General features: G+C 49.7%; 1 protein-coding gene across 1 annotated transcript in view; it reads right to left on the bottom strand.

Moving 5' to 3' along the window:
• Tanc1 (tetratricopeptide repeat, ankyrin repeat and coiled-coil containing 1) overlaps positions 1-24,949 on the bottom strand; it is a 191,404-nt gene that overhangs the window by 4,312 nt on the left and 162,143 nt on the right. Inside the window, exons 18-23 of the mRNA XM_059260505.1 lie at positions 23,842-23,920; positions 8,375-8,508; positions 6,879-7,002; positions 5,945-6,120; positions 3,274-3,406; positions 1,369-1,460 (exon numbers count right to left, since the gene is read on the bottom strand). Of these exons, the coding sequence (XP_059116488.1) occupies positions 1,369-1,460; positions 3,274-3,406; positions 5,945-6,120; positions 6,879-7,002; positions 8,375-8,508; positions 23,842-23,920 (738 nt within the window). The remainder of the gene's footprint in view (positions 1-1,368; positions 1,461-3,273; positions 3,407-5,944; positions 6,121-6,878; positions 7,003-8,374; positions 8,509-23,841; positions 23,921-24,949) is intronic.

Here is a 24,949-nt window from a genome sequence, read left to right as displayed (position 1 = left end):
AAAACTACTTCAAAGCCACAACAATATACACCCTGAACTCAATTTCCAACCGACTCCAAGCTGGAACCCTGCTGGGTCATGCTGTATGCCTAGTTATTTGTTACTACGGGGGGAAAAAAAAAAAAAAAAAAAAAAAACAGAAAGGAAATAAATGAACAGCATAGCAGATAAAGCTGCCTAGTAGTGAAAAGGAATAGGTAGTCACGATCTCGCCCCCTGCCCCCTGGGAATCTTAATTCTACCTAATTACAGGTCTGGAAGGAGTAGCAACCTATGTAAAGGGCCTCCACACCTACCCAAGCCAGGCGGTGGCCACAGACATAGATTTACAGTTTTCCTGGGGCAGAGCCACACTGCCTTGCCTGTGCCTACAGAACCTGAGCCTACAGAACCTGTGTCTACCTCTGTGCCAGCAGTGGCTGACCGGTCTGGAGAGACTGCAAAGCTGCATGCATTTACCAGAGCTACCCACCATGGATCTAAACTGGTAGCTCCTTTGGGAAAATTGAAAGTCAAATTTGTGAATCTGTAGGTTTTATTTCCACTTCTGAGGGAAACTGAGAAAAAAAAAACAACCTATCTCTTGAGAAACTGACAGCATGTTACTTGGCCACATTCAATAAAAATATCACTAAAAACACTTAAAATCCCCAAATTTAGAGAATTAAGAACTGGGAAGTGAAAGGCCGGGGGTGAGAGGGGAACACTGGCTGGTTCTTTTAATTTCCTTTCCAAATACACTGATGTACTTGGCACGTATTGTGTAGGCACACCACACACACACACACACACACACACACACACACCACAGATGCACGTGGGGGGTCAGAGGACAACCTGTAGGATCCCTTTCTCTGCTTCTCCCAGGGGGGCGGGCCTAGGATTCCCAGGGGCTGCCAACCTCGGCAGCCAACAGCTAGCCACTGCGTCCTCCTCCTCCTGTCCCCTGAAACGTTCTCTTCTTCTACAAATGCTCCTTGGTGTCTTCTGCCATGTACCTCGTGACAAGGTCCAGTGCCATGCTTGGAAATTTGACAGGCGGGGAAGCCAAGGGACCTTCCTGTGGGACGTGCAGCTGACCTAGCAGTGGCTCTCCTTCATGCAGGAGCTTAGACAGGAAGTCACAGCCAGCGCCAGGAGTATCACCAACAATTGTTCTCAAACACAAAGAGAAGTGCTTTCCCATTAAGATTCTACTGTTTGGAGATTAACAGGCTCCTGGGCAAGAGGTCAGGTTAGAAAGTTTGGGAACTTCCGTTCTTTCGAAGTCACACACTCTGACAGAAGCGTGGCTGCAACATCCAACACCAAACTCAGGGGTGGTCCCAAGTCAACAACGGCGGCCCAGAAAGGGACGAAGCCTCTTACCTTGTACATCACATTTCCTTCCTCCATCAATTTCTGCAAAAGTATAATCAAAATATCAGGTTTGGATGTGGCCATCGCCCAAGCGGCATTTCCTGCAAAATAAACATGCCGTCAGAGGTGCTTCCTCGGCCCCCCAGGAGGAGGCAGTTCCCTTCTGCGGCCCGACAGGACCAGCCGCAGGAACTCAGGGCAAGGCAGTGCTTGCTGTGCCCGGCGTTCCCCGCAGTGGGACTCTAGCAGGCTGGTTTAAGCTTCTCAACTATTTCATGCCATGGCAAGCCCTGTGGAGGAATCATCAGTGCCCACAAAAGCTATCTTATCGCTCCACTAACACTGGAAACGAAGATGCTCACCTTCACCTGAGGAGGAGTCCAGAAAAGCAAGGAGGCCCTTAAAGGCATCCTCCTGGCTCCCTGAAGCACCCAGTATAGCAGGGGTGGGAAGCTGCTGTGCCCAAGGCCCCAGCACTCTGACCACAGGCCACTCTGAGGTCCTAGCTTGGGTCCTCTGCCCGGTCCCTTGGGACACTGCTAATCACACACACAGCTCTGCCACGTACTATGACCTTGGAAGGCCACGGAGCACCTCGTGTTTTGTGTTTGATTTCAGGTACAAAGACGGCATCACCACTGCCTACATACAGGATCAAGGTAAAAAGGGAAACTGGTTCAACACTGGGAAAAACCATTTTCCATGCGGCCCCCCTGTACCCGGACCTGCTCATGGTCAAAGGGCCTCGGCAGCAAATCCAAATGGGCCCTGCGGTTCTTCCATGCGTACATGCCAAATTTACGTGAGGCTCTACTAGCCACATACATGGGCCTCCACACAACCCTTGGCCAAGGCCACTCTGCCCACTTCTTCATAGCAATTGTGTGCACCGGGGTCAGAACTTTCTGTCAAGCTGTCATGATAACGCTAGAACAGCAGCTTGTTCTACAGAACCATCCAGGGCGTTCTAGCCGCGGACGCTCAGCCCATGTGCAAGTGCAGCAGAGCCCAGCCGCAGTGGTCTGAATGAGAATGGCCCCCATAGGCTCATACGTTCATATATTTGAATGGTTGGGTCCCAGTTGGTGGAACTGTTTGGGTAGGATTAGGAGGTGTGGTCTTGTGGGAGGAGGTGTGTCTCGGGGGTGAGCTTCGAGGCTTCAAAAGCCCACACCTTTCCCAGTTCTCTCTCTGTCTCATGCCATTGGATCAGATGCAAGCTCTCAGCTACTGCTCTAGCGCCATGCCCGCCTGCTGCCGTGCTCCCCACCGTGATGGTCGTGGACTCCCCCTCTGGACTCTAACTCTTCCTTCTCTAAGTTGCCTTGTCCATGTTCACATCACAGCACTAAAAAAGGAAGACGCTAACACTTCCTGGTGTGAGTGTCCCTCCCTCTTAGCCTCTGCTCACTGCCTACCAGGAGAGGATGCTACATGCTAAAAGGCAGCAAGATGGCTCAGGGGTTGAGGGCATTTGCCTCCAAGGCTGGGGACCCGAGTTTAATCCCTGGGACCCACAAACCGCCCTCTGCCCTCTGCGTATAGCTTGTGTTCACACACAGAATAAAATGTAATTTTTTTTTTTTTTAAACAAGAAGAAAATCAAAAGCATCTTCAGTTTACGGGATGACTGGGATTCAATGAGACAGAGCAGAGCAGGAGGGAGGGAGGGAGGGAGGGAGGGAGGGAGAGGGAGAGGGAGAGAGAGAGAGAGAGAGAGAGAGAGAGAGAGAACGGAGAGAACGAACACACACACACACACACACACACACACACACACACACACACACACACACACACGCTGCCAGCCACCAGCAGGTAATCTTCAGTCCTTTCAGGAAAGGTGCTGGACGCCAACCCTCTGGCACCGCTGCCCCGCCGCCCCGCCTCCCCGCTGGAGTGGGGTTCACTGACCTAGCTTGGCTCCTTTTCTAAGCAGTGTAACCACCACAGCGGTGTTTCGACAGCCTATGGCTCTGTCCAGGGGGCGCATCCCACTGTGGTCCACGTGCTCGATCACGGCTCCCTTCTCCACCAGATACAGCACCTGGAGCAGCAGGGACAGCACAAGCCTGAGGAACAGTCCCTGGCAGGAGCGGGGGGTCTCTGGTCATTGGGAGGGGGTGTGTGTCAACGGACACCAAGGAAAGGGGCTACAGCCCTGGCTGGACTCTCTCTGCTGAAGTCAGTGATGAGGAAGGCAAACCGACAGGTACAGACAGGTGTGAGCCCAAGTACAGGATCTGTGTCTGACCCCACTTCCACGGCCACAGACAAGACTCACGGTCACCTTTTCACCTGCAACTAGCAGGGAGGCTGCTGCAATGGCCTTTGGCATGCTCCAGACACAGACTCACACAGCGTGAGAGGACAAGCTGCAGACGTGAGCAGCCTGGAACCAGATGGGCCAGAGTCAGTCACTTCAGGGCTTAAGAAAGGGGTGACACTGTCAGGACTGTGAAGACGGGGTGTCTGAGGTCACCGTATCAAGGCTGGGGATGAGGAAACAGCTGTGTGTGCACGACACGGGAAATGCCAAGAAAAAAAGCTACCTTCGCCCCTCCAAATTTTCCACTTACTAGAAAAGAAACTTCTGTCCAGCTTAGATGGTTGTGTATCTGCAACAGGACGTGTTTCCTACCAATAAATCCGCTGGGTATTCAGAATGACACTAGCGAAGCTCCTTTCTACAATATGAAAGAGCTACACCAACCATAAAACCAAACCAACACGTGGGTAAGGGACGTCAACAGATACTTCTCCGAAGAGGAGACCCAGCAAGCATGTGAAATAGATGGCAAGTCCCTAGTTATTAGAGAAATGAAAATCAAAGCCACGGTGTGGTATCAACCCACACTCACAGGACTGTATTTTCTAAAAGAGTGGGGTGGGTGTTAACGATGACGTCAAGACACTGGAGCCCTGTGATGGAAATGCAAGCTCCCACTCGCGGTGGAGTGGGGAGGGGCTGTGTGGTGGTGGGCCGTCCTTAGGGAGCTTTAAAAACAGAATTACTGCCAGGGATAGTGGCACACACATCTGCCATCAGAGTATTTGGGAGGTAGAGTGGGGAGGGTCAGAAGTGCAAGGCCAACCTTGGCTACAGTGGGGAGCTGGAGGCCAGGCTGGGCTGTGTGAGACGTTATCTTTAAAAAAACAGCATTACCGCCGGGCGGTGGTGGTGCACGCCTTTAATCCCAGCACTCGGAAGGCAGAGCCAGGTGAATCTCTGTGAGTTCGAGGCCAGCCTGGGCTACCAAGTGAGTTCCAGGAGAGGCACAAAGCTACACAGAGAAACCCTGTCTCGAAAAACAAAAAACAAAAACAAAAACAAAAACAAAACAAAACAGCATTACCCTATGACCTTGCAAGGGCATTTCTGAGCATGGAGCCATAAAGATTGAGAGTGGGGCCTTTTAAGAGTTATTTGTCCAGCGATATTTCTACTGATGCCTGAATGCATGAATAAAATCCTGGCCCCAGGTCACTGCCTTTCCACAGCATGACATGTGTCTCTCTGGCTCATCCTCTCATCGGATGCATGGGACTAAGAAAGCAGGCTTCAGGTAGCTCAGCAATGCCCTGGTGCCTGCAGAGGTCTGGAATGCGCATGCTGACAGAGCATGGCATCTGCCCTGGAAGACATCTCCCAGTTCTCAGTTTCTAAATGAAAATTATAACTAGAAATAATTTAAAACAATTAGGATATTATAAATTAACTGTTCTCTTAATAATTTTTCTTAAGGGAAAGTAGTTTCTGAATGAGCTATGTAGGAATTTTATTTATAAGCATTACATGATAAAAATAAAGCTATGAATCGGGCATACATGTTCAACTCCATGTCTGCAGTACATGCAGTTGGTAGGGGTAGGACTTTCAGGCTTTAAAGAGCACATTAAGACCTCGACTAACAGTCTTGGGTTGGACTGCACGTAACAGAGTTATAGACAACTGAAAAAATCCCATACACCATGTGTACGTGTGTGTACACACACAAAGGCCACAGTCAGACAGCTTCACAGAGCCTGTGCCTCAGGGCAGGCACCTCGTTCCTTCTGACCCATCCTGCACACGGGAAGGCGCCCACACCGGAAGTGACCCCACATCCATTAGTACCCACATCCACCAGTACCCACATCCACCAGTACCCACATCCACCAGTACCCACATCCACCAGTACCCACATCCACCAGTACCCACATCCATCAGTACCCACATCCACTAGTACCCACATCCATCAGTACCCACATCCACTAGTACCCACATCCACTAGTACCCACATCCATCAGTACCCACATCCACCAGTACCCACATCCATCAGTACCCACATCCACCAGTACCCACATCCATCAGTACCCACATCCACCAGTACCCACATCCACCAGTACCCACATCCACCAGTACCCACATCCACCAGTACCCACATCCACCAGTACCCACATCCACCAGTACCCACATCCACCAGTACCCACATCCACCAGTACCCACATCCACCAGTACCCACATCCACCAGTACCCACATCCACTAGTACCCACATCCACTAGTACCCACATCCACTAGTACCCACATCCACTAGTACCCACCGTCTCTGCGTCACCATAGAAGGCGGCCAGGTCCAAGGGAGTACGGCCATTTTTGTCCGTCTGATCTATCTCTGCTCCTTCTTCAACCAGGTACTGGACCACGGCCCTGTGACCCTTCAGACATGCCCAACTCAATGCTGACAGGCCCTCTTTGTCCAGGGAAGAAAGAGCAGCGCCTGAGAGAAGAGTCCATTTATAACTGGTTGGCAGAAATGAAGGTGTCCTAAAAGACACTTGTGTTTCCCAATCTCACTACCAGACTGTTGAAAAATGGACCCCAAAGAATGAGATTTCCCCCCAAGAATCTCATGCTGAGAGAAGGAAACTACACCGGCCAGAGGGAGAACTTGTCTCCCAAGAAGAGATCTCCCAGTTTTGACAACTTGCTAGACCACCTAACAGGACAAGATGGAAGCCCAGACAATGATGGGCCAGTGGCATGTGGGACCACACCTCAACCGGAACTACTTAGATGTTCGTATCCTTGGCCCTTACATTAAACATTGATTTCACTTCAGGACCCCAAGATAGACTTGAGGAGGCTGCTGGACCTTTGTCCCTTTCCCAGTGTGGCCACACTGAGTAGATTTCCTTTTTCTGCCTTCTACTTCTAATTTGGTTCTTTTAATTGGCTTATTGAAGAGGGGCCGCTGGATCTGACTTGGGCCACAGGTTGTAATATCCTCAAGTCCAGTAATACAATGTCAGAACACGAATAAACCTGGGCTGCCGAGGGTCCCACCATCTGGATGCCCGCCTGGGAGTGTGTCAGCCTGAGCAGGTTTCATGGCCAGAGGGTCTCACCGAGGCCGAATGGTAAGCCCCCAGGCTGCATCATGCCTTAGAAAAGCCACAGGACGAAAAGACTCATGGGGAAGCCAAAAGTACTAGTGGGTCTCTGCAAAAGCAGCCAGCGTACTGCGACACACCCTACCTTTTGAGAGGAGGAACTCCACGGTGCTCAGGTGTCCTTCACAGGCAGCCACCATGAGCGGTGTCCGGCCCTGCTTGTCACCCAGGTTCACATCACAGCCATGTTCCAAAAGCAATCTGACAATCTGAAAGGAGCACTGAGAATCAGCCCCCTGCTGTGCTTACAGGCTCAGTCTCTATACCCAGCCTGTTTCTTCATCCTTCCCACCCGATGTGTGATACGTGGGGCCCAAACAATCTTTCTACTGTATTCGTTTCGACAAAATCTTTTTCTATGTATTCTTTTAGTGTGCCCAGTTGTTATATGTACAAAATCACGTATACCAGGTAGAATTAGTAGTGAGGCATGCCAGTCACAATTAGGTGACTGGTAGGACAGTCACATTGGGAGGAAGCGGGGCTAACTCAGGATAGGAAGGGGCCAGCCCTTGCCATTAAGGTTCCAAACTGGTCCTGTGTATCTAGGGTTCTGAAGCAATAGATTTAACCAACTAATGGCATTCAATCTATAGACTAAATGCAAGTACCATGCCATTATAAGGGACGTGAGCATCCTTAGATTTGACATCTGTGGACAAACTGGAGGGGGGGGGCAAACTATAGTCCCAAGAGAAGGATCTAAGGCAGGAGAGCGACTCTGCACCCTCAGTTACATGCTTTGCCAAGATGTAGCACCAAGGGGTGGCTTGTCCTTCTCAGAGGACAACTCTTAGCAAAGCTCCTCGAAGTGAATTCTTAGCATCAGCCATGTGCTTCACACCATGCACAGTAAGGTTGGGGAGAAAAATCAGAAACACAGGCAGGAGTCGAATGTAGTCCTTGTGCTGGAGGAAGCCACTTTATCCACTTGGTCGGCCCAGGTTACCCAGGCACGTCACCTGCTTCAGTGCCAGTGATGGAGTGGCATGTTCCCTCTGCTTTCACTTCATGCACCAGCAAATCTCCTCCCCCTTCCTCGTCAGTTAGGAGACGCTGAGGCAGGCAGAGGGCTAGTCACAGGCACTGTATGAGCGGTCCTGAAGCTGTGTGTGTGTGCACAACGCAGGCGTAACCATGGCACTGAGTATGAGCAGAGATGTGGTCGCTGTTTCAAAACGAAGGAAGCAGCTGAGGGCCAGCGATGCCCTGCTGCTCCCTTGCGTTAAAGATGGTGTAAGAATAGTTCTTCCAAGAAGCAGCCTGGTAGCTATTGTTCAAATATGCTGTACGGACAGGCTACAAAGAAATAACAGCAGCAGATATGCCACGGTGGATCTTATAGCACTGTAATCCAATCCTCCTGGAGTTAAGGGAACTACCGTGTCTGTGGCGTGGCCAGTCTTCTGGCCAGTCCGCCTCACTGACTGTACCTGTCCGTCATGTTGGCCTCTGAGGAGCAGTCATGATGGCAGAGGGAGAAGCCAGGGATGGGACAGAGCCTCAAGGGTTACAAGTGCTCTCAGCAGTGAATCCCATCCCCACCCACTGTTCCTGAAGCATCTAGGGGCCCCCAGGTACCTGCCAATGCCCCTGGCGGGCTGCACAAAACAGAGGGGGGACCCCTCTCCTGTTGGCCCGAGACACAGCAGCTCCACGCTCCAGCAGCAGTTCGCAGACCTCCAGCTTTCCTCTCCCGGCAGCAGCAGTCAGGGCTGGGGGAAGGGGAAGAGGGGAGGGGGCTGTCAGCGGGGATGGGAGGTGCAGAGTGAGGGCCTCCAGGGGCTCTGTGCGTGTGTGCTCTTTCCCTCCGAGTCTGGGTGGGCCTATGACATCTGCGATCCACAGAGCACGGCGGCACTAGGCTAACGTCTGGGCCTGGGTCTTTCTCTGGAAATGGCAACTTGTGCTGCCCCTGAATGCTTGTTCTGGGAAGCCAGCCGCCAAGCTGTGAGGAAGACTGAGCAGCTCTGAGGTGAGATCAACAGGGACAAAATTGAGGCTGCATGCCCTTGACAGTCTCAGGTAAGCTCTCAGAGGACGGCGTCGGGGCCAGCCATGAGTGAACTGTCCTACGTAGGTCTCCAGCTCAAGTCAAACTATACCCCTAGAGCTATGAGGGTAAAGACACACCAGCTGGCCCCAGCATGCTTTGCTTAAACCCTGGACTCATTAAATTTGGGGTTTGTTTTCTTCAACAAGAGATAGTCAGAACACAGTATATCACAAACAGACTGGTGTTATACTCAAATCCAGCCTCTTAGGCTTCAGTTAGAGTCCTCTCAATGAAACATAATTACAGAGGGGCTGGAGAGATGGCTCCATGGTGAAGAGCACTCTCTGCTCTTCCAGAGGACCCCAGTTCAGTCCCCAGCACCTTCATTAAGCTGCTCGCAAACACCTGTAACCCCAGCTCCAGAGGCCCCCACATTCCTGTGGTATACACACACACACACACACACACACACACACACACACACACACACACACACACACACGGACACATTAACAAAAATTAAAACCTTTTTTTTTTCAATAAAAAGAATTACTGAGATAATCAAGAGTGCCCGCCCTATCATTCCCACCTTGCTGGAATGTAAAAACCTCTTTAACAAGTCAGATTCGATGTTATAAAACAAAAAGTAAGGTGCTGGGGTGGATGCCAGCTTATCACAGACCAGTGTTATGCAGTGGGGGTCGGGGCACAATGCCAACGGGAAAGAACACTCAGGTGACTGACTGTGCCTCCACTCACCTACATCCTGGCTTCCGCTTTGTCACAGGAACTATGTCCAAGAGAGGACAGCAGCAGGGGTCAGTGACAACCCAGGCCAAAATAACGGCTTTTCAGTAGGACAAAGGGACAGCATGGCTCTGAGCCACACAGGACAGACGCTCCTCAGAAGGGAGCATCCTGCGGCCAGGAGGAGCCATTCCCAAGCCTTCCTGGAAAACTCTGTTATTAAATATATCCTCAATTTCCAGCTTCCAGAAGACAGACGTATTCCTGTTAACTAGGGAAGAGGCAGACTTCTCAGGCTACAAGAGCGGAAACAGAAGAAACCCTTCACAAAGGAGCAAGTCAATGCCAGCGACCATATGAAAAGTGCCCATCCTCCTCAGCAGCTGATGTACCTGAGAAACGGATGTAGAATGAGGGGACACCTGTTCCTCACTGGTGGGAATGATGGCAGGAGACCGTGGTTGGAAAACAGGCCAGGTGAATGTACACTTGTATGGCAGCATTCTTCACACGGCCTCAAGCCAGATACTACCCACATTGCCATCAACAGTTGGAAACACCAGCGAACGACGTCACACAGCGGGAAATGAAAATGCATGCCCCCACATAAACACAACTCAACAACTCAATAGGCCAGTCTCACACAGTCACTCAATGAATAGCAAAGAACACACAGTAAAAACCCACACCGTAAGAGCTGTCTTGAAGAGGGGACCTCTGCTGCCTCAGCAGAGCTGGGCATGTGGTAATGAGAACCTCAGAAGCCTCTGCTCAGGAAGGCTGCTTTCCACACACGTGCCTGCCCACACCTGTCTCTGCAGACCCCTTGCTTATGGTTAGCTGACACTTGCTCCTCCTAGGGCCCTCCATAAATCTACGCCATCAGGGTTGGCTCCTAAACCTCTGCCCTCTGCTCACAACTCCTCCAGCTTCTCCTAAACATGGCTCTGGTGACTGAGGTTAACCACGAGACAGACAGACAGACAGACAGACAGACACACACACACACACACACACACACACACACACACACACACACACAGCAGACCAAACAGCTGGGCCTGACAACTGCTGGTATCACTGGAGTTCCACCCCTAGTCTGTTCAGAAAGTATGGATGGAGTAAGGCAGGAACCACGGAGGGAGCAGATCACCAGGGAGACCTCATATTGGGGGGGGGGGGGGGGGGCGTTGCATCTGAAGCGCAGAAAGATATCAGGAACACGCAGTCCCCCATCCTTCCAGAAAGGGAAGCCAATTCTCATTGTGTTTCTGGTCCTGAGCCCCTGAGGCATGAATGTGGACCTCACAGTCGGGGCACTGACCCTCCTCCAGCAGCTCCCTCATGGATGGCCCGTGTCTCCAGCAGCTGGGGAGGGAGGTGAGGAGCACTCTGCAGGCCTGGCCCAATCAGGCCATTCCTGCTCGCCCGTTAAGTCCCTCCTCACTCAGTGACACACATCTGCTACCTACTCAGGAAGTAGGTCAGCACATTTCTCCAAGAAAATGTGTTCAAGGGGCACTGTTCGGACTGACCCCAAGTCTCTTGGTTGTTTCTGCAGCAGACGGCACAGAAGGAGCGAGTCAGGGGACCAGAGGAGGCAGCAGATTAGCAGCTGACACCAGCCTTTCCGGGCCTGACCGGGAGCACTCCTGGGCTAGCATCTGCTGGCTGTCAGGATGTTATAAAATCTGAAGCAACTGTGGCTTTTCTACAAAGCCCAGCACATCCTAACGGCTTGTCTTGGCCTCTCGGGTAGCACGCTGCTCCAGGAAGTAGGACTGACCCCTCTCTGCTCTCCTCGGAAGTGGAACAGCCTCAGTCCCTGGGAAAAGTCAGAGCTGACACCAGGGCAGAAGGTACAGGGCAGCACACAGAGCCTCTTGGACTCTTGGGGTTCAGAATGGAGCGGAGGCACTCCAGAAATGCAGGGGTTTCAGGATGAGCTGGAAAATACTTCTGGAACCTGTGTGTTTTCTATGTGTGACCAAGATGGTTTCCTCATCCGTGCAGTGAAAGTGGTCAAACCAGATGAGGCCTATGTGAAGGGCCCTAAGGGTCATCAGATGTTTAATTAGAATCTCATTGTTTAAATACACCTTAAGTATTGAAAAACGGAGCCATAAACACAATGCCCTCCACCCTATCTGTTATTACTAGATTTTAACACCCTGAGGCCACCAAAGCACACTGATATGGGTGACAAGAATAATCAACCTGTGGTTGGCCCCCACAGACTCATAGATTTGAATGCTGCATCACCAGAGGGGAGCAGTATTTGAAGGGATTATGTGTGGCCTTGTTGGAGGAAGTGTGTCACTGGAAGTGGGCTTTGAAATTTTCAAAAGCCCAGTCAGGCCCAGTGGCTCTCTCTTCTCTTCCTGCTGCCTGTGCATCTGAACGGAAAACTCTAGGATACTTCTCCAGCACCTTGTCTGCCCACGTGCTGCCATCCATCTTCCCTACCGTGACGATAATGGGCTAATCTCTGAACTGTAAACCAGCCCAAATTAAATGTTTTCCTTTGTAAGAGTTGCCGTGGTCATGGTGTCTCTTCACAGCAACAGAACACTGACAATGTGTGTGTGTGTGTGTGTGTGTGTGTGTGTATACAAGCGAGCATGATACAAACAGGCTCCTGCCCCTGAGGAGGAGACATTCAAACTTACACATAAACATGGACCAAAAGATAAGCACCAAGTCACTTTTATGCAGCAATGCACGGTGGTAAAGGTAAAGAAAGCATCTCACATTCACAGAGCCAGCTGCCAAGGTGGTCCAAACTAGAAGATGAGATTCTAAGCCAGTGCCCACCTTGCTGCAGGGAACCCTAATACAGTCTGTTCCTGCCACAAGGATGGTGGTGGTGATGTTCATGACGGCTGAGGGATGGGGGAGCTTGGGGTACTCTGCACTGCAGAAGACCAGAACATGCTACACCCAGATACGCCTCTGGCAGAAAAGTTATATTGATTGTTTTGAGAAACTCAGATACCTGAAGGAGCTCTGGGCACAAATGAGCTTCACTCTTTTGTGTGGGAACTGACAGCTCTGTGGGAAGTCTCCCTTGACAGGTATCTTCTCTGCCCAGGGAGGGCCAGACAGAATCTGGAGAAGCAGACACGCAAACCTCACACTTGCCGGCCTTGTTCATGTAGCCTGTGCACCCCATAGCCTGTGCAGAAGGCTGAGTCAGAAGCCAGCGTCTCAACTGCCTCTGAGCTGTGAGCACTTCTCTGTCCTGTACCCTGGGCTTCACAGGGTAGGGCACTCTGGTGTGTTCTGCTCCTGTTACCACATCTGTTGTTAGAGGGGTCTGTCCCCACCCTAAGAGTTATGAAGGGTGTAAAAATTCTACCTTTTTTTTTTTCCGCCTATAATATACATTATCTGAACTGATCTGAACAGAATCTCTGCAAGTGGACCGTGAAGGATCCTGGTGCCAGCTGCTGCTCTGGAATTTTCCTTCACTCAGGGACCCTCCTCCTGTTTCCCTGGCTGTACCAACTAGGAGGAGAAAGGGACCAAAAGGCACACGGGGACGCACACATGTGTTTGCACACAGAGACATAGAACTCCGTGGAAAGGAGTGAGCCAGCCTTGCATTGAATGAGACCCGAGTGGTCCGCCTACAAAAAGCTGCCGTCTTTCATTTTGTGAAGAAGCTTCATCCCTGTGAGAACCGGGACCTTTAAATCACGATGTATGCTGCAGCTGCTACTGATGTCTTTCAACAGTAACACATCAGACAGCCCTGAGCTAAAAATAGGATCTGTGTGTTTCACCAGCTGGCAGAGAGGCCGGAAGTCGGAGCAGCTGACAGGCTGACATGCGTGCCCTGCCAGGCCTGGCGACAGGGTTGGACTCCACCTTCTTTCCCCACAGCCCGATCTGCTGTGTGCTTATGATTTCAGTTCTTCAAGTGTGGGGGGGTGGATTAGGAACCTGTCAGCACAGGTCCACTTTGCTCAGGCTCACACCAGATCAGGTTTTCTACAGGAATCCTAAGGAGACACTACTGATGACAGACAACAGGACACAGCTTTCCTCTTCTACCCAGAGTGAGTATTTTTAGCTTCCTCATACAAACTCCCCAGGCGAGGATGCATCTCAAGTTTCAGCAGCCTCAAGGACTTCGGGATACCATATTCCCATATTCGGAAGCATGGAGGGTACTCCAAACAAACTCCAAACAGCTCTGCTCAGGAATTCCAACCATCCTGCTGAGACAGCCAACCTCGGCCCCAGCTCTAATGAGGGTCAGTGAACTCAGCTGGACCAGACAAGAAAGGAGTGGAGGCTGGGGCATGAAAGACACCAGACCAGGGTGGGAGAGGAGGGCATTGATGCTTTCTCTTCCGCCAACAAAATACAAAGACACATGACAGGGAAGCCCCCGGTCTGGGTGAGCACACAGCACTGAAGCACGTCAGACACAAGTGCTTTTTTTTACTTGGCAAACCCTTAACAAGACATCATCTGTGTAATTCAATTGTGGAAAAAAAAAAAAAAAAGCACATTCCCTACCCTGACAATCTTGAATAATTTCACCTCAGCAGCGCTGTCTTCTGAGCATGAGTAGACTCGTCATGGCAGATGTTCATTTTAAGAAAAACTTGACTGACACTCAACCATCTGAGCTTACTGAAAACATCCCTGAGAAACACTTCCTTGCACCATAAAATGGATCATTTGGCAGAATCTTTTACATACTGAAGTTCTCTGGGCAAAGATTTAATTTAAAAAAACAAAAAACAAAAAAGAAACCACCCTTAACTGCCAACTTGCTGGGAACAGAGTCATTGCATCAACAGGGCTGTTTCTAAAATGTTACAACAGACCGACCTGTCACTCAAACACACAAGGGTGTGTCACTGACTCGGCCCAAGGTGGCTCAGCTTGAGGATCAAGTCAGGGATGCTCACTCCCCTCCTCTGCTTCCTGGACCTGACCCGGGGACTTGGAGAGACGGTGACAGAGACCACACCTCCGTACCAGATGACCATCTTCCACACACTACATGTGGAGAATCCAAACTGACCTTCATAGGCAGCCACGGCTCTTAAGCAAGAGTCTGCCTCTGCTCTACACACTTCCTCCCACTCCAAGGTCACCATGAGCAGAACAGCTCGGTTTTGTTTATATGTGTGTGTTCATGTGTGCAATTTATTTCCATGTGATACTGGCCTTTCCCGTTTTTATAAAAATTTAAAAAAAAAATGGAAGTACTAATGTTAAAAGTAAGCAGCACGGTTCTCAGAGAAGTCACCTCATTGTGGCTGAGGGAGAAACCAGGAGATGTGACAGGGATGGTGATGCCTGGCACTTGGTCAGGGCACAGTGGCCACACAGCATGCACAGTAAAGCACAGGACCAAAGCAAAGGCTATAAGGAAGGGTTGGAGATTTCTTTGCTATTTTATCAACAGTAGCGCTTCTCAACCTTCCTAATGCTGAGACCCTTTAATACATTTCCGCATGCTGTGGTGACCCCAACCATAAAATTATTCTGTTGCTACTTCAGAACTACAATTCTGCTACTGTTATGATTCATAATGTAAATATCTGTGTTTTCTGATGGACTTAGGAGAGCCCTGTGAAAGCGTGGCTTGACACCAAGGGTTGTGACCCACAGATTGAGAACTACCAATCTAAAAGGTAAAATGAAACTAGAAATTACCCGTGTGTGTGTGTGTGTGTGTGTGTGTGTGTGTGTGTGTGTGTGGTGCCTTCACCCAAAGGCAAGGCAACATGTCTTTGCAATTGTCCCAGAACAGGGCTATGACTTTCCTAGCTTATTTCTTAGGCATTTTTGTCCATCCTTGAGGAGGCCAGGGTTCTCACACAAAACAGAAAAAGACACAAAACGGACTCTCCAAGATCTATAAATTCATCTCTACAAAGCTGGGGCTCATATCTCAGCTCATCTCCACCAACTTAAAGGATGAGATGAAAACAAAGATTAAAATAAAAAATCCTGCGCTTGCATCATAAGCCAGCGCTCTAGGCCCTGGGGAAGGAAGCGCGTCCCCAGCACAGCCCCAGGAGGTCCCTCCAGGGAGCGCTCTGCCCTTGCCCTTATGAATGAAGCCAGCTCTGCCCCAAGCTTCCTCCCTGAACAGGCTGATGCTGCTCACAACACACACAAATAAAAGTAAGTGAACAAATTCTGAAGAAAGCAGCTCAGTGTCTCTTCTGCGTTTTGATTTTTCAAGTCTTCCATAATCCACAGCCATTTGTAGGGGCAAGAATTACAGTGAGGGCCACTCATTTGGTAGGTTAAGGGAAATGAGACTGTGTACCAGTGAAGGCTGTGTCTCAAAACTAACTGCCGAGTACATGGAAGTTTTAGTTTTATTAGCCACTGCTCCCCATGTGTGCATGTGTGTACACACACACACATACGTGCGTCTGTGTGTTTGCCTGTGCGAATATACATGGAGGTCAAGAGGTCAACATCAAATGTATTGACCTCTATTGCTCTCACTTTTTGAGACAGGGCCTCTCAGTGAACCAGGAGCTTACCATTCTGGTGAGAATGGCCTCCCAGGAAGCCTCCAGAACCCACCCCACCCCCCAGATCTGCAAGCAGTAGGTGGGGTTACAGGTGCATGCCACCGTGCCCAGCTTCTCCAGCAGTGCTCAGGATCCAAACTTGGGTCCTGTACTTAAACAGCAAGCTCTTTACTCACTGAACCACCTCCCGAGCCAAGGGCTTTCTGTTTGGTTTGAGAGCATGATCCAGGTTAATCTATCGGCCAGGTAAAATTCCTGGCTTCCACAGGGATTCATTTTGTGACTTAGGGTAAGAGGTACAACTTTCTGTTAGCTCAGTTCCTTCAGCCTTATGAAAGTGCACTTAAAAGTGATCTCTCTCAGCTGGGCGGCCGTGGCACACACCTTTAATCCCAGCACTGGAGAGGCAGAGCCAGACGGATCTCTGTGAGTTCGAGGCCAGCCTGGTCTACAGAGCAAGATCCAGGGCAGGCACCAAAGCTATACTGAAAAACTCTATCTTGAAAAACAAAAACAAAAGCAAACAAAAAGAAAAAAAACCAACCAACCAAACAAACAAAAAAGTGATCTCCTCTAAGTGTGCTTATAGAGATTAAATAGAACCTGACTGAGGTGTTCTGCTGGACTCAGAAGCTAACAGATATTCGAGAGCTAGTATATGCAGCTAGAGTTACGATAAATTAGTATTACTAAGGTATAGATTTATATATATAATATATATATATATACACACACACACATATATACATACATATATACATATACTGAATTTCTTCCCTCCAGCTCCACTAACCATTTTAACAACACTATGCCATGTGTGAGAGCTTTCTATGCAATGCTTCATGGCTTTGCATATCCATGAATCCACTTCATACACAAGCAACGCCTGGGGGGCAAGTGCTAGTCTTGTCTATTGCCAATGAGCAAAGAAAGGCCCAGAAAAGTTCACTGGCTTGCCCAAGGCCATGCAGAAGTGGAAGCCTGGCTGCCATCTGAGTTCCTGACTCCTCCTCTGTTGCCTCTGGGAAGTCAGCTCTAAAGACACCGAATTCACCAAACAACTTCTTGTGGGTGTCTTTTGAAGGAGAAGACCGCAACAACAATTCTGTGCTCCTGAAGGGCTGCCCGCTTCCTCCCATGGACGAGAAGAACAGTCTGCCATGGCTGTGTTCCCTTTTCACTCTGGCCATGGGGCTCCTGAGGCCAGAAGGGCAGTACATCTTAGAACACACTGGTACCACTGCATAGCATGCCCATCCGAGCTGTGACTGGATCTGAGTCCTGCCTCCCTTTGGCCCCTATTCTGATATTATTCCAAATAGGCCTTGGGAATAATGTGTGCTGTACGAAACATAAATTTAACCTAAACACAATTTCCTAAAGTACAGATGACTCTAATCCTATTTCATATGTGCTTTGCTCCTCTAAAAACCTGTCTGAGGACCAGAGCTTTGAACAGCTGTCACTCCTAAAGCATGCTGAGAATGTTCACACTTCGGATAGATCCAGCTACCTGCCAAGACACCGAAGGCATGCTTCGTTCCATTAAGGGCCTGGAGACATGTCTCACGGTCTGCCCTTCTCTCCCTTACAGCTGAGCTGGACAGAGTCATGTGCGGGACATCACACTGGGTGTCAGTGAAAAGGAGGGGAGTGTCACATATCTTGGTTAGTGTCACACACATTCTCCATAGACCCCCAGAAAGTATTGGGCAAGCGCTTTTCTCCCTGTCTCTCACTTGGCCTGTGCGCTAAGGGGAGTGCATAAAGGGTGAGTGTTCCAAATCCTTAAATCTAAAACATGAAACTTTTCAAAAACAGTTCTAGATCTTTGAACATCACCAATTATGCAAATATCCCACACTCTGGAAAATCCACAAAACCAAATTTTTGGCACCAAGCATTTTAATTAAGGGATATGTGTGTGCATGTGTGTATACACACATACGTATATATGTATGTACATATATATGTATACACACATTTTTGCAGGCATATATACATGTATATATGTAAAAATATATACACACATATTTATATCTATACATGCAATGTATAAATACACATACAATATATAAACATACACACACACACACACACACACACACACACACACACACCTTGCATGTGTGAGGACCAAACTGAACCCAGCAAGCTTAAGATATAAATTCTTACTAAAAGCCCCACCCCCAACCCACCTAAAAACCAAAGATAAAATTCAAATGAACAAGTAGTCACAGCTAGGCAGTGGTGGCGCAGGCCTTTAATCCCACCACTCGGAAAGGCAGAGGCAGGTGGATCTCTGTGAGTTTGAGGCCAGCCTGGGCTACAGAGTGAGTTCCAGGAAAGGCGCAAAGCTGCACAGAGAAAATCTGTCTCGAAAAACCAAAAAAAAAAAAAAAAGAGTAGTCATTTTTAAAGTAATATAATAAGGCACTCAGTTGTTTGTGTTCTGAGGCAGCTATGGATAAACCCAGGTTTCCAAGGCCACAGAACAGAAAGGAAAGTGGGTTCCTACAGACAAGGGAACACTTGAGTCACAAAGGAGGAAACACCCTTTCCCAGCTCTGTGATCCAGTGTGGAGACAGGTATATGCACACATCCTGCCCTACAACTGGAGGCCTGTGGACACAGCAGCCATCTGACAGGGCACTGGGGACAGAGTTGGCCAGGTCCCACCCAGAAACAGCCAACAGTGAAGTGGGACTGGCACTTCAACCCAACTAGGAAACGTGGTGTGCGTGCACACACACCACAGCCCAAAGCTCCCACTCCGCTTACAGAGGAGCAAACCTGGCTCACCTTAGGAACAGCAGCAAATCAAGCATCTTTATTTAGCAGCTTTGGCAATGGGAGCCAATTAATAACGATGACCAAACTCCTTTGCAAGAGTTCACCAACACAAACATCACAGACTCAAAACAAAAGACTTGGCACTTTACACAAAGTATCTCAGTCAGTCATAACTAACTCTGATGGGACCTGCTGGGACACCCCTTTCAAAATTAGGAAAAGGACGGCCCTCAGGGGCAGCTAACATCCTGTATTCTCAAAGCCCAGGCAAAGGGCCTCTGAGGAAGCAACCAAGTCAGTACACAGAAGCTTGCTGGAGAACAGGTAAGGGCCCAGGAGAGGGAGATGTTATAGATACCAGGAGGAGGAGAGAGAGCAGGAGGCACGCCCACACTGCACCAGGAAGTAATACACCTATTAGCTGGCAGGCCAAACACATTTGTGCTCTCTGTCTCTCTCTGTCTCTGTCTCTCTCTCTCTGTCTGTCTGTCTGTCTGTCTCTCTCTCTCTCTCTCTCTCTCTCTCTCACACACACACACACACACACACACACACACACACACACACACAAGCGCTCATCTGTGAATCCAACAAGGCAGACAGGACAGGACTACCACCAAACAAAACCACACCACTGGCTCCTTGTCTTGCCCCTATCCACCAAACATTTCCCCCAATAATTCTATAAAATGAATATCCCATGCCTTAAGGCTGTAAGAGTTTTTCCTTTCACTCTTCCCACTTGGTCAATACCCACATGGCGAGCCCTTGATTAGACCAACACCGGCCACTCCTCTGCTCAGCAGCCACAGTAGGTGTGTCACTGATAGCACAAGTGGGAACACCCCTACCCTACGGAAACTCCTCAGGACAGCACTAGGCCAGGTATCACCTGGGAGCAAGAAACACAGGAATTCCAGCCCTGGGGAAGCTCACAGTGTGTGGACCACAGCATCTCCTCATAGAACAGCTCAACTGTCCTGAGGAGGGAGCTGCAAAATGAGGTTGATGAGACCTGTGGGGAGGAAGCCTTTGCTCTCAGGAACAGGCTGGAAAAACAGGGCCCAAGAGGGAGGCTAAACAGCCAGACGCACAGTGCAGACTCACATTGGACAGAGTTTGGAAACACGGTATGTCAATTCCCACAGCACAGCATGAGGTCATCGGTAAAGAGTCCCTGGTCATTCGGCTTAGGCTGAGTCACATCAAACACTGACATGGAAATAGTAACTCACTTCAGTCGGGACTCTGTGGGAGCCAGGACTGACTGACTGGTCATGGCTGTGGAATGCTGAGACAGATAACCCAGGCATCTGACGGGCTCGTGCCATGTTTCGGGCTGCCCAGAAACTGTGGGACCGCCGCTGCCTGACAGTCTGTGGGTGTCACAGAGCGGCAGCCTCAAGGGCGATGCAGTTTCTGTTCACAGGCCACACTCCTTATTCTCCATGGAGATGGAGGAGGAGGAGGAGGAGGAGGAGGAGGAGGAGGAGGAGGAGGAGGAGGAGGAGGAGGAAGAGAAGCGGGGGAGGCAGTATCTCCGAGCTATCTCAAATACAGAACTCACTTTGAAGGGCTTGTCTCTAAACACTGGACAGACAAGAAGCACAGCCTCATGAAAGGGAAGATTTTTCTAAGCAAAGCCCTCTGCTCCCCCAAATCAGCAGGCACTTAGAGTTTTGTAAAACCTGTGGGTTCCCTGCAGTGCTCAGACTAAACACGGTTGTCGACGAATGTCTTTAGAATCTGTAATGAAGTTCTCGCCCTGCTAAGCCAGCTCCTTCATGATGACGTGTGTGGACTTTCAGCAGTGAGGTGCGATGCTCCAGTGAGAAAGAACGGCACAGGACCATGCCTCCTCCCGACTACCCCACCGCATGAGGTATCTCCTCTCACTGGCTGAGAGCAGTTATCACTTCAGACAACCAGGAGGGGCCGTGATGCCCACACTGGGACCCTGTGAACAAGAAGGTACACGGAGCCGGCAAAAGTCTGTCCTGACAGGACAGTAGGGAAGGACTTTGTATAGGAGCTGGCGCCCACCTCTGAGCACCTCACGACTGGGAGAGCAGACACTGAACACCAAACAGGGTAGAGACACTGAGGAGAAAACAGTGCACCCTTCAAGGACGGGCGGGTGAGCCTGAAACAGACGTGGAAACCACCCTTACAAGCCCGCCAACATCTTGAAGCCAAGTTGTTTATGACTGCATCTACACTGAGCAGACTTGTAAATAGATACGAGGTTCCAGGAGAAATAATGAGTGTATTCTCCACACAAAGAACCTAGCTGTTCCTCCACCTTCCCACACCCTACACAGGAGCCACTCTCGGGATACTGGCCTGTGCTGTGGCCAAGACACTCTGGGATGTTTTGGACACAAAGCACTATTGAGAACACTCAGGAATGAGGACCAAGCAAACCACTGACCAAGTAACCACCTTCACCGCTGAGGACGCCCACAGTGGGGAGGACCAACCGAACGGCATGTGGAGTCCACCCCACCGTACTGAAGACCGGCCAGGCTGGAGAGCACGGCCCACAGGCTGAGGCGCCTGCAATCACCGTCACTGCAGGAAGTCACAATGACGCCTGCTCCCTCATGCATCTCTCATCCCCACATTTGGAGTCGGGCAGTAGAACCCACAGCCAAATAAAAACAGGGACCTTGGCTTCCAGACAGCACGGGTAGCTGCTGATGTTCTCACATCTAAACCACGCCTTACGAGGTTTCAGGCTGTTCCCTTGACATGTACAGCTGTGGAAGGCAGGAAGGTTTGGGGCAGACAGTGGTTATCAGGGACGAAGGAAATGTCGGCAATGGCGCCGTGGTTTTATCGGCACACGATCCATAGAGAGGTGCAGTGGTCCCCTAAGCCCGACAGACAAGCCGATTTTGCCTTTTCTTACTTTGAATGTTAAAATGTAAAACTATCTCAATAAAACTCTTGGTGCTGGGCACGGTGGTGCACCCCTATAATCCTAACTCTAAGAAAGGTGTGGCAGTAAGATGGCCACTAGCTAGAGGCTAATTTGGTTGTCATAGTGAATTCCAGGCCAGCCAAGTCTGTCTCCATCGACAAGAACAGGTCACTTCCCTTCCCCAACTTCTATCCTACGATCCACCCCTCCAACTTCAAAGATCTGGGACTGCTTGGAGTCTGAGCCCAGAGTTCCAACCAGAACTTCAGCTAACCCACCAACTACTGGGTCCTGGGACAAGAACCACGCTGAGCCTGACCCCAAGCCCCACTTAAGAGACTCCCCGAGTCAGAGTGTTGGGCACAAATGCCTACCCCTAGCCAAGAAGCTATTTGCAACTGATAGTTGCTGGAAGAGGGAAAATCAGTTTCTTCAATGGAATGACACTGAGTATACCAACCCACGCTCCAGGGCAGGGCGCATGCTCAGGAGCAGTTGGCCAAAGCAAAAGGGACTCCATGGTTTTGTGTGTGTGTGTGTGTGTGTGTGTGTGTGTGTGAGAGAGAGAGAGAGAGAGAGAGAGAGAGAGAGAGAGAGAGAGAGAGAGAGAGAGACTGCACTCATGAGCACACTTTTGTTTTGCTTTTGTTTTTTGAGAGAAAGAGTAAGCATGAAGTTGGGTGAGGAAGGGTTGTGGAAAAGAACTGGGAAGGAGAATATGATCAAGATGTTGTACGAACTTCTCAAAAAATAAAGGAAAACGCCCAAATCAAAAACCCCTCGGCTGACTAAATTCATCCAAATCCTTACTAATGACTAGAACTGCTTTCTAGGTCACGAAGTCTGAAGATTGCCCACAAGGCCTTATAAGAGAAGGGCTGACCAATTCTGTGGCTTTCCACCAGACTCATGTACAGTTGCAAGGAGATCAGTCCTATCAACAGCCGCTTGGAAGCTGGATGAATCCCTGATGGGAGCACAGCTCAAGCCAATGCCTACATTATGGGCAGGTAAGAGCCTGAAGCAGAAAACCCAGCCCTGCTGAGCCTAGACTTGCGACTCTCACAAACTGTGAGTTAATAAATGTGACTGACTGGTTTGTTGTTGTTGTTTTTAAGTGAGAACTCTTTAATTTCTCAAGTGTCTCTTTAGACATCAACCGACTGGCAGACTCTCAATGGGGAGGGAACAGAAATTCAGGACCGATCCACACCATCTGGAGCCCTACACTTTCTCTACAACTCACGCCATGCCTCACTCCTCCTTCAGTCCACGGCAAGAGATACCAGCTGATGGTGGCTTCCCAGAGCGAGCCATGTGGCTCTGAAGGGCAGGCCTGCGCTCCCACCAGGAAAATCTCTGAGGCTTCTCCCATGTGTGAGCTAGCTAATAAACTCTCCACACCACCATCTGCTTTGTTAGGAAAGAACTTAGAAGCATTAGAAACAGATCTGTGCAAGAGAAAAGACAATCACATGCATCACGTACCAAGTCGGGAAGCATTCTAAGCATCTTGGTTACATCTGTCGAATGGAAATTTTCAAAGCAGCAGTAACTTCACTAATCTGAATAGTGATCTCTCTTCCCACCTTCAGCCCTCCTCCCCTGACCAACGGAGAGGGACTATGGACTGCATTCAGTAGTTTATATGGGGCTGTGAGACCTGAGTTCTACCCTCATTCCACAAGGCAGAGCAAGTACTACTTCCCTACTGAGCCGCCCAGGCTTCCCTTGACAATGGGACCGCTGCCTGGCTCCTCTGGCAGGCATCAGAGGAGGATCAGGTAGGTCTGGACACGTGCAAACCCGATGCCCTACTAAGGCACTTCCACCCGATGTTTCTCAAGCGCGTGGTCATTGCTGTTCTAACTCAAAATGAGTCGCTTTTATTGCTTCCAGGGAAGTTTTACTACTCATCTGGCAATCTGAAAAGGCTTTAAGCTCCAAATGTCTCGTGACAAAATAAAAACAGGACTACACGCATCACCAGTCATTCTTGAGACAATCGGGCCCCAGCGGGGCCGAGACACCACGCAAGCTGCCCCTGAATACAAACAGTGGAAGCATAATTACCTGTTTCTCCCCACAATGTGTCGGTGCCATTGACTTCGATTCCGTGTTCCTCTGCCATTCCCAGCAAGCACTGGACTACCTGTCAGACGTGGCAAGGTGGTTTAATGAGCTCTCGGAGCAATGGGTGCTTATTATAGCCCATATACCAAAGGGGAGAGTGTTGTGTTTTAACCGTTATTATCGTGTGCTGCACAAGTAGAGAAAATAGAATGAAAACCATTTGCAAGCATAATTCGTAGGCTATTCACACTTTCACTTGGAGAATTAAAAAAAATAAAACAACCTCAGTGCATTTCAGCAACTCTGCTCGGGATTACCAGGTACTCAGAATTCTAATGAATTCCGACATGACCCAAATATGCCAACGTAATCAACAAAGGGCCCAGCAGATCACAGAAAGTGCAGCTTCTGCATAAATCACCATTAGTGCCTTCCTCACAAGGAAGGAAAACGAGGTGATAGATACTTGTTACAGTAAAAAATTTCTTTTAGTATTATCCAAACGATTTTTCTTCTGACAGCACCGTCCCTCTCCCTTCTGGGCATCTCCCCGTCCAGGAGCAGAGCAGGTCACAAGCTAGAGGCAGGAAAGCTTGCTCTTGGGGAGAGATGAAGTAGCTGTGCCCTGGACCAGAGCCAGCATCATCCTGAATGACGGGAGAGTACGACAAAGCCATTTTCCAAGCTCCCAATCTGTATTGTTTGCGGTCTGCTGACTGGGTCTCCTCCTAATCCCCAGAAGCTCTGGGTGCTCCTTGAATGGCGGGAGGAAATCACAGACCTTGAAATGGAGTGATTATGTGGAACTGTCTGGGTATACAGTTTGTCACAAACCTCGTATAACCACAACATCCGTAAGGATGGGACAGGGGGAATCTAGGTCAGAGCAGGAAGGCATAGGGACACACAGCAGGGTCGTGTACCCCGAAGATGGAAGAAGCAGGTCTGAGCTAAGGAAGGCAGTGGCTTTTACAAGCTACGAAAGCCAGGAAAGGCTCTCTCCTGCAGCCTTCAGTGAGAAGCCTGGTTCTTGTCACCTTGAATTTAGATTTCTGACCTCCAGAGGTTTAAGATTCAGTGTGTGCTGTGTTTTAGTCGCTGAGAGTGT

Source organism: Peromyscus eremicus, chromosome 4 (genome assembly GCF_949786415.1).
Source record: "Peromyscus eremicus chromosome 4, PerEre_H2_v1, whole genome shotgun sequence".
NCBI lineage: Eukaryota > Metazoa > Chordata > Mammalia > Rodentia > Cricetidae > Peromyscus > Peromyscus eremicus.
This window is presented reverse-complemented; position numbering and strand designations above follow the sequence as displayed.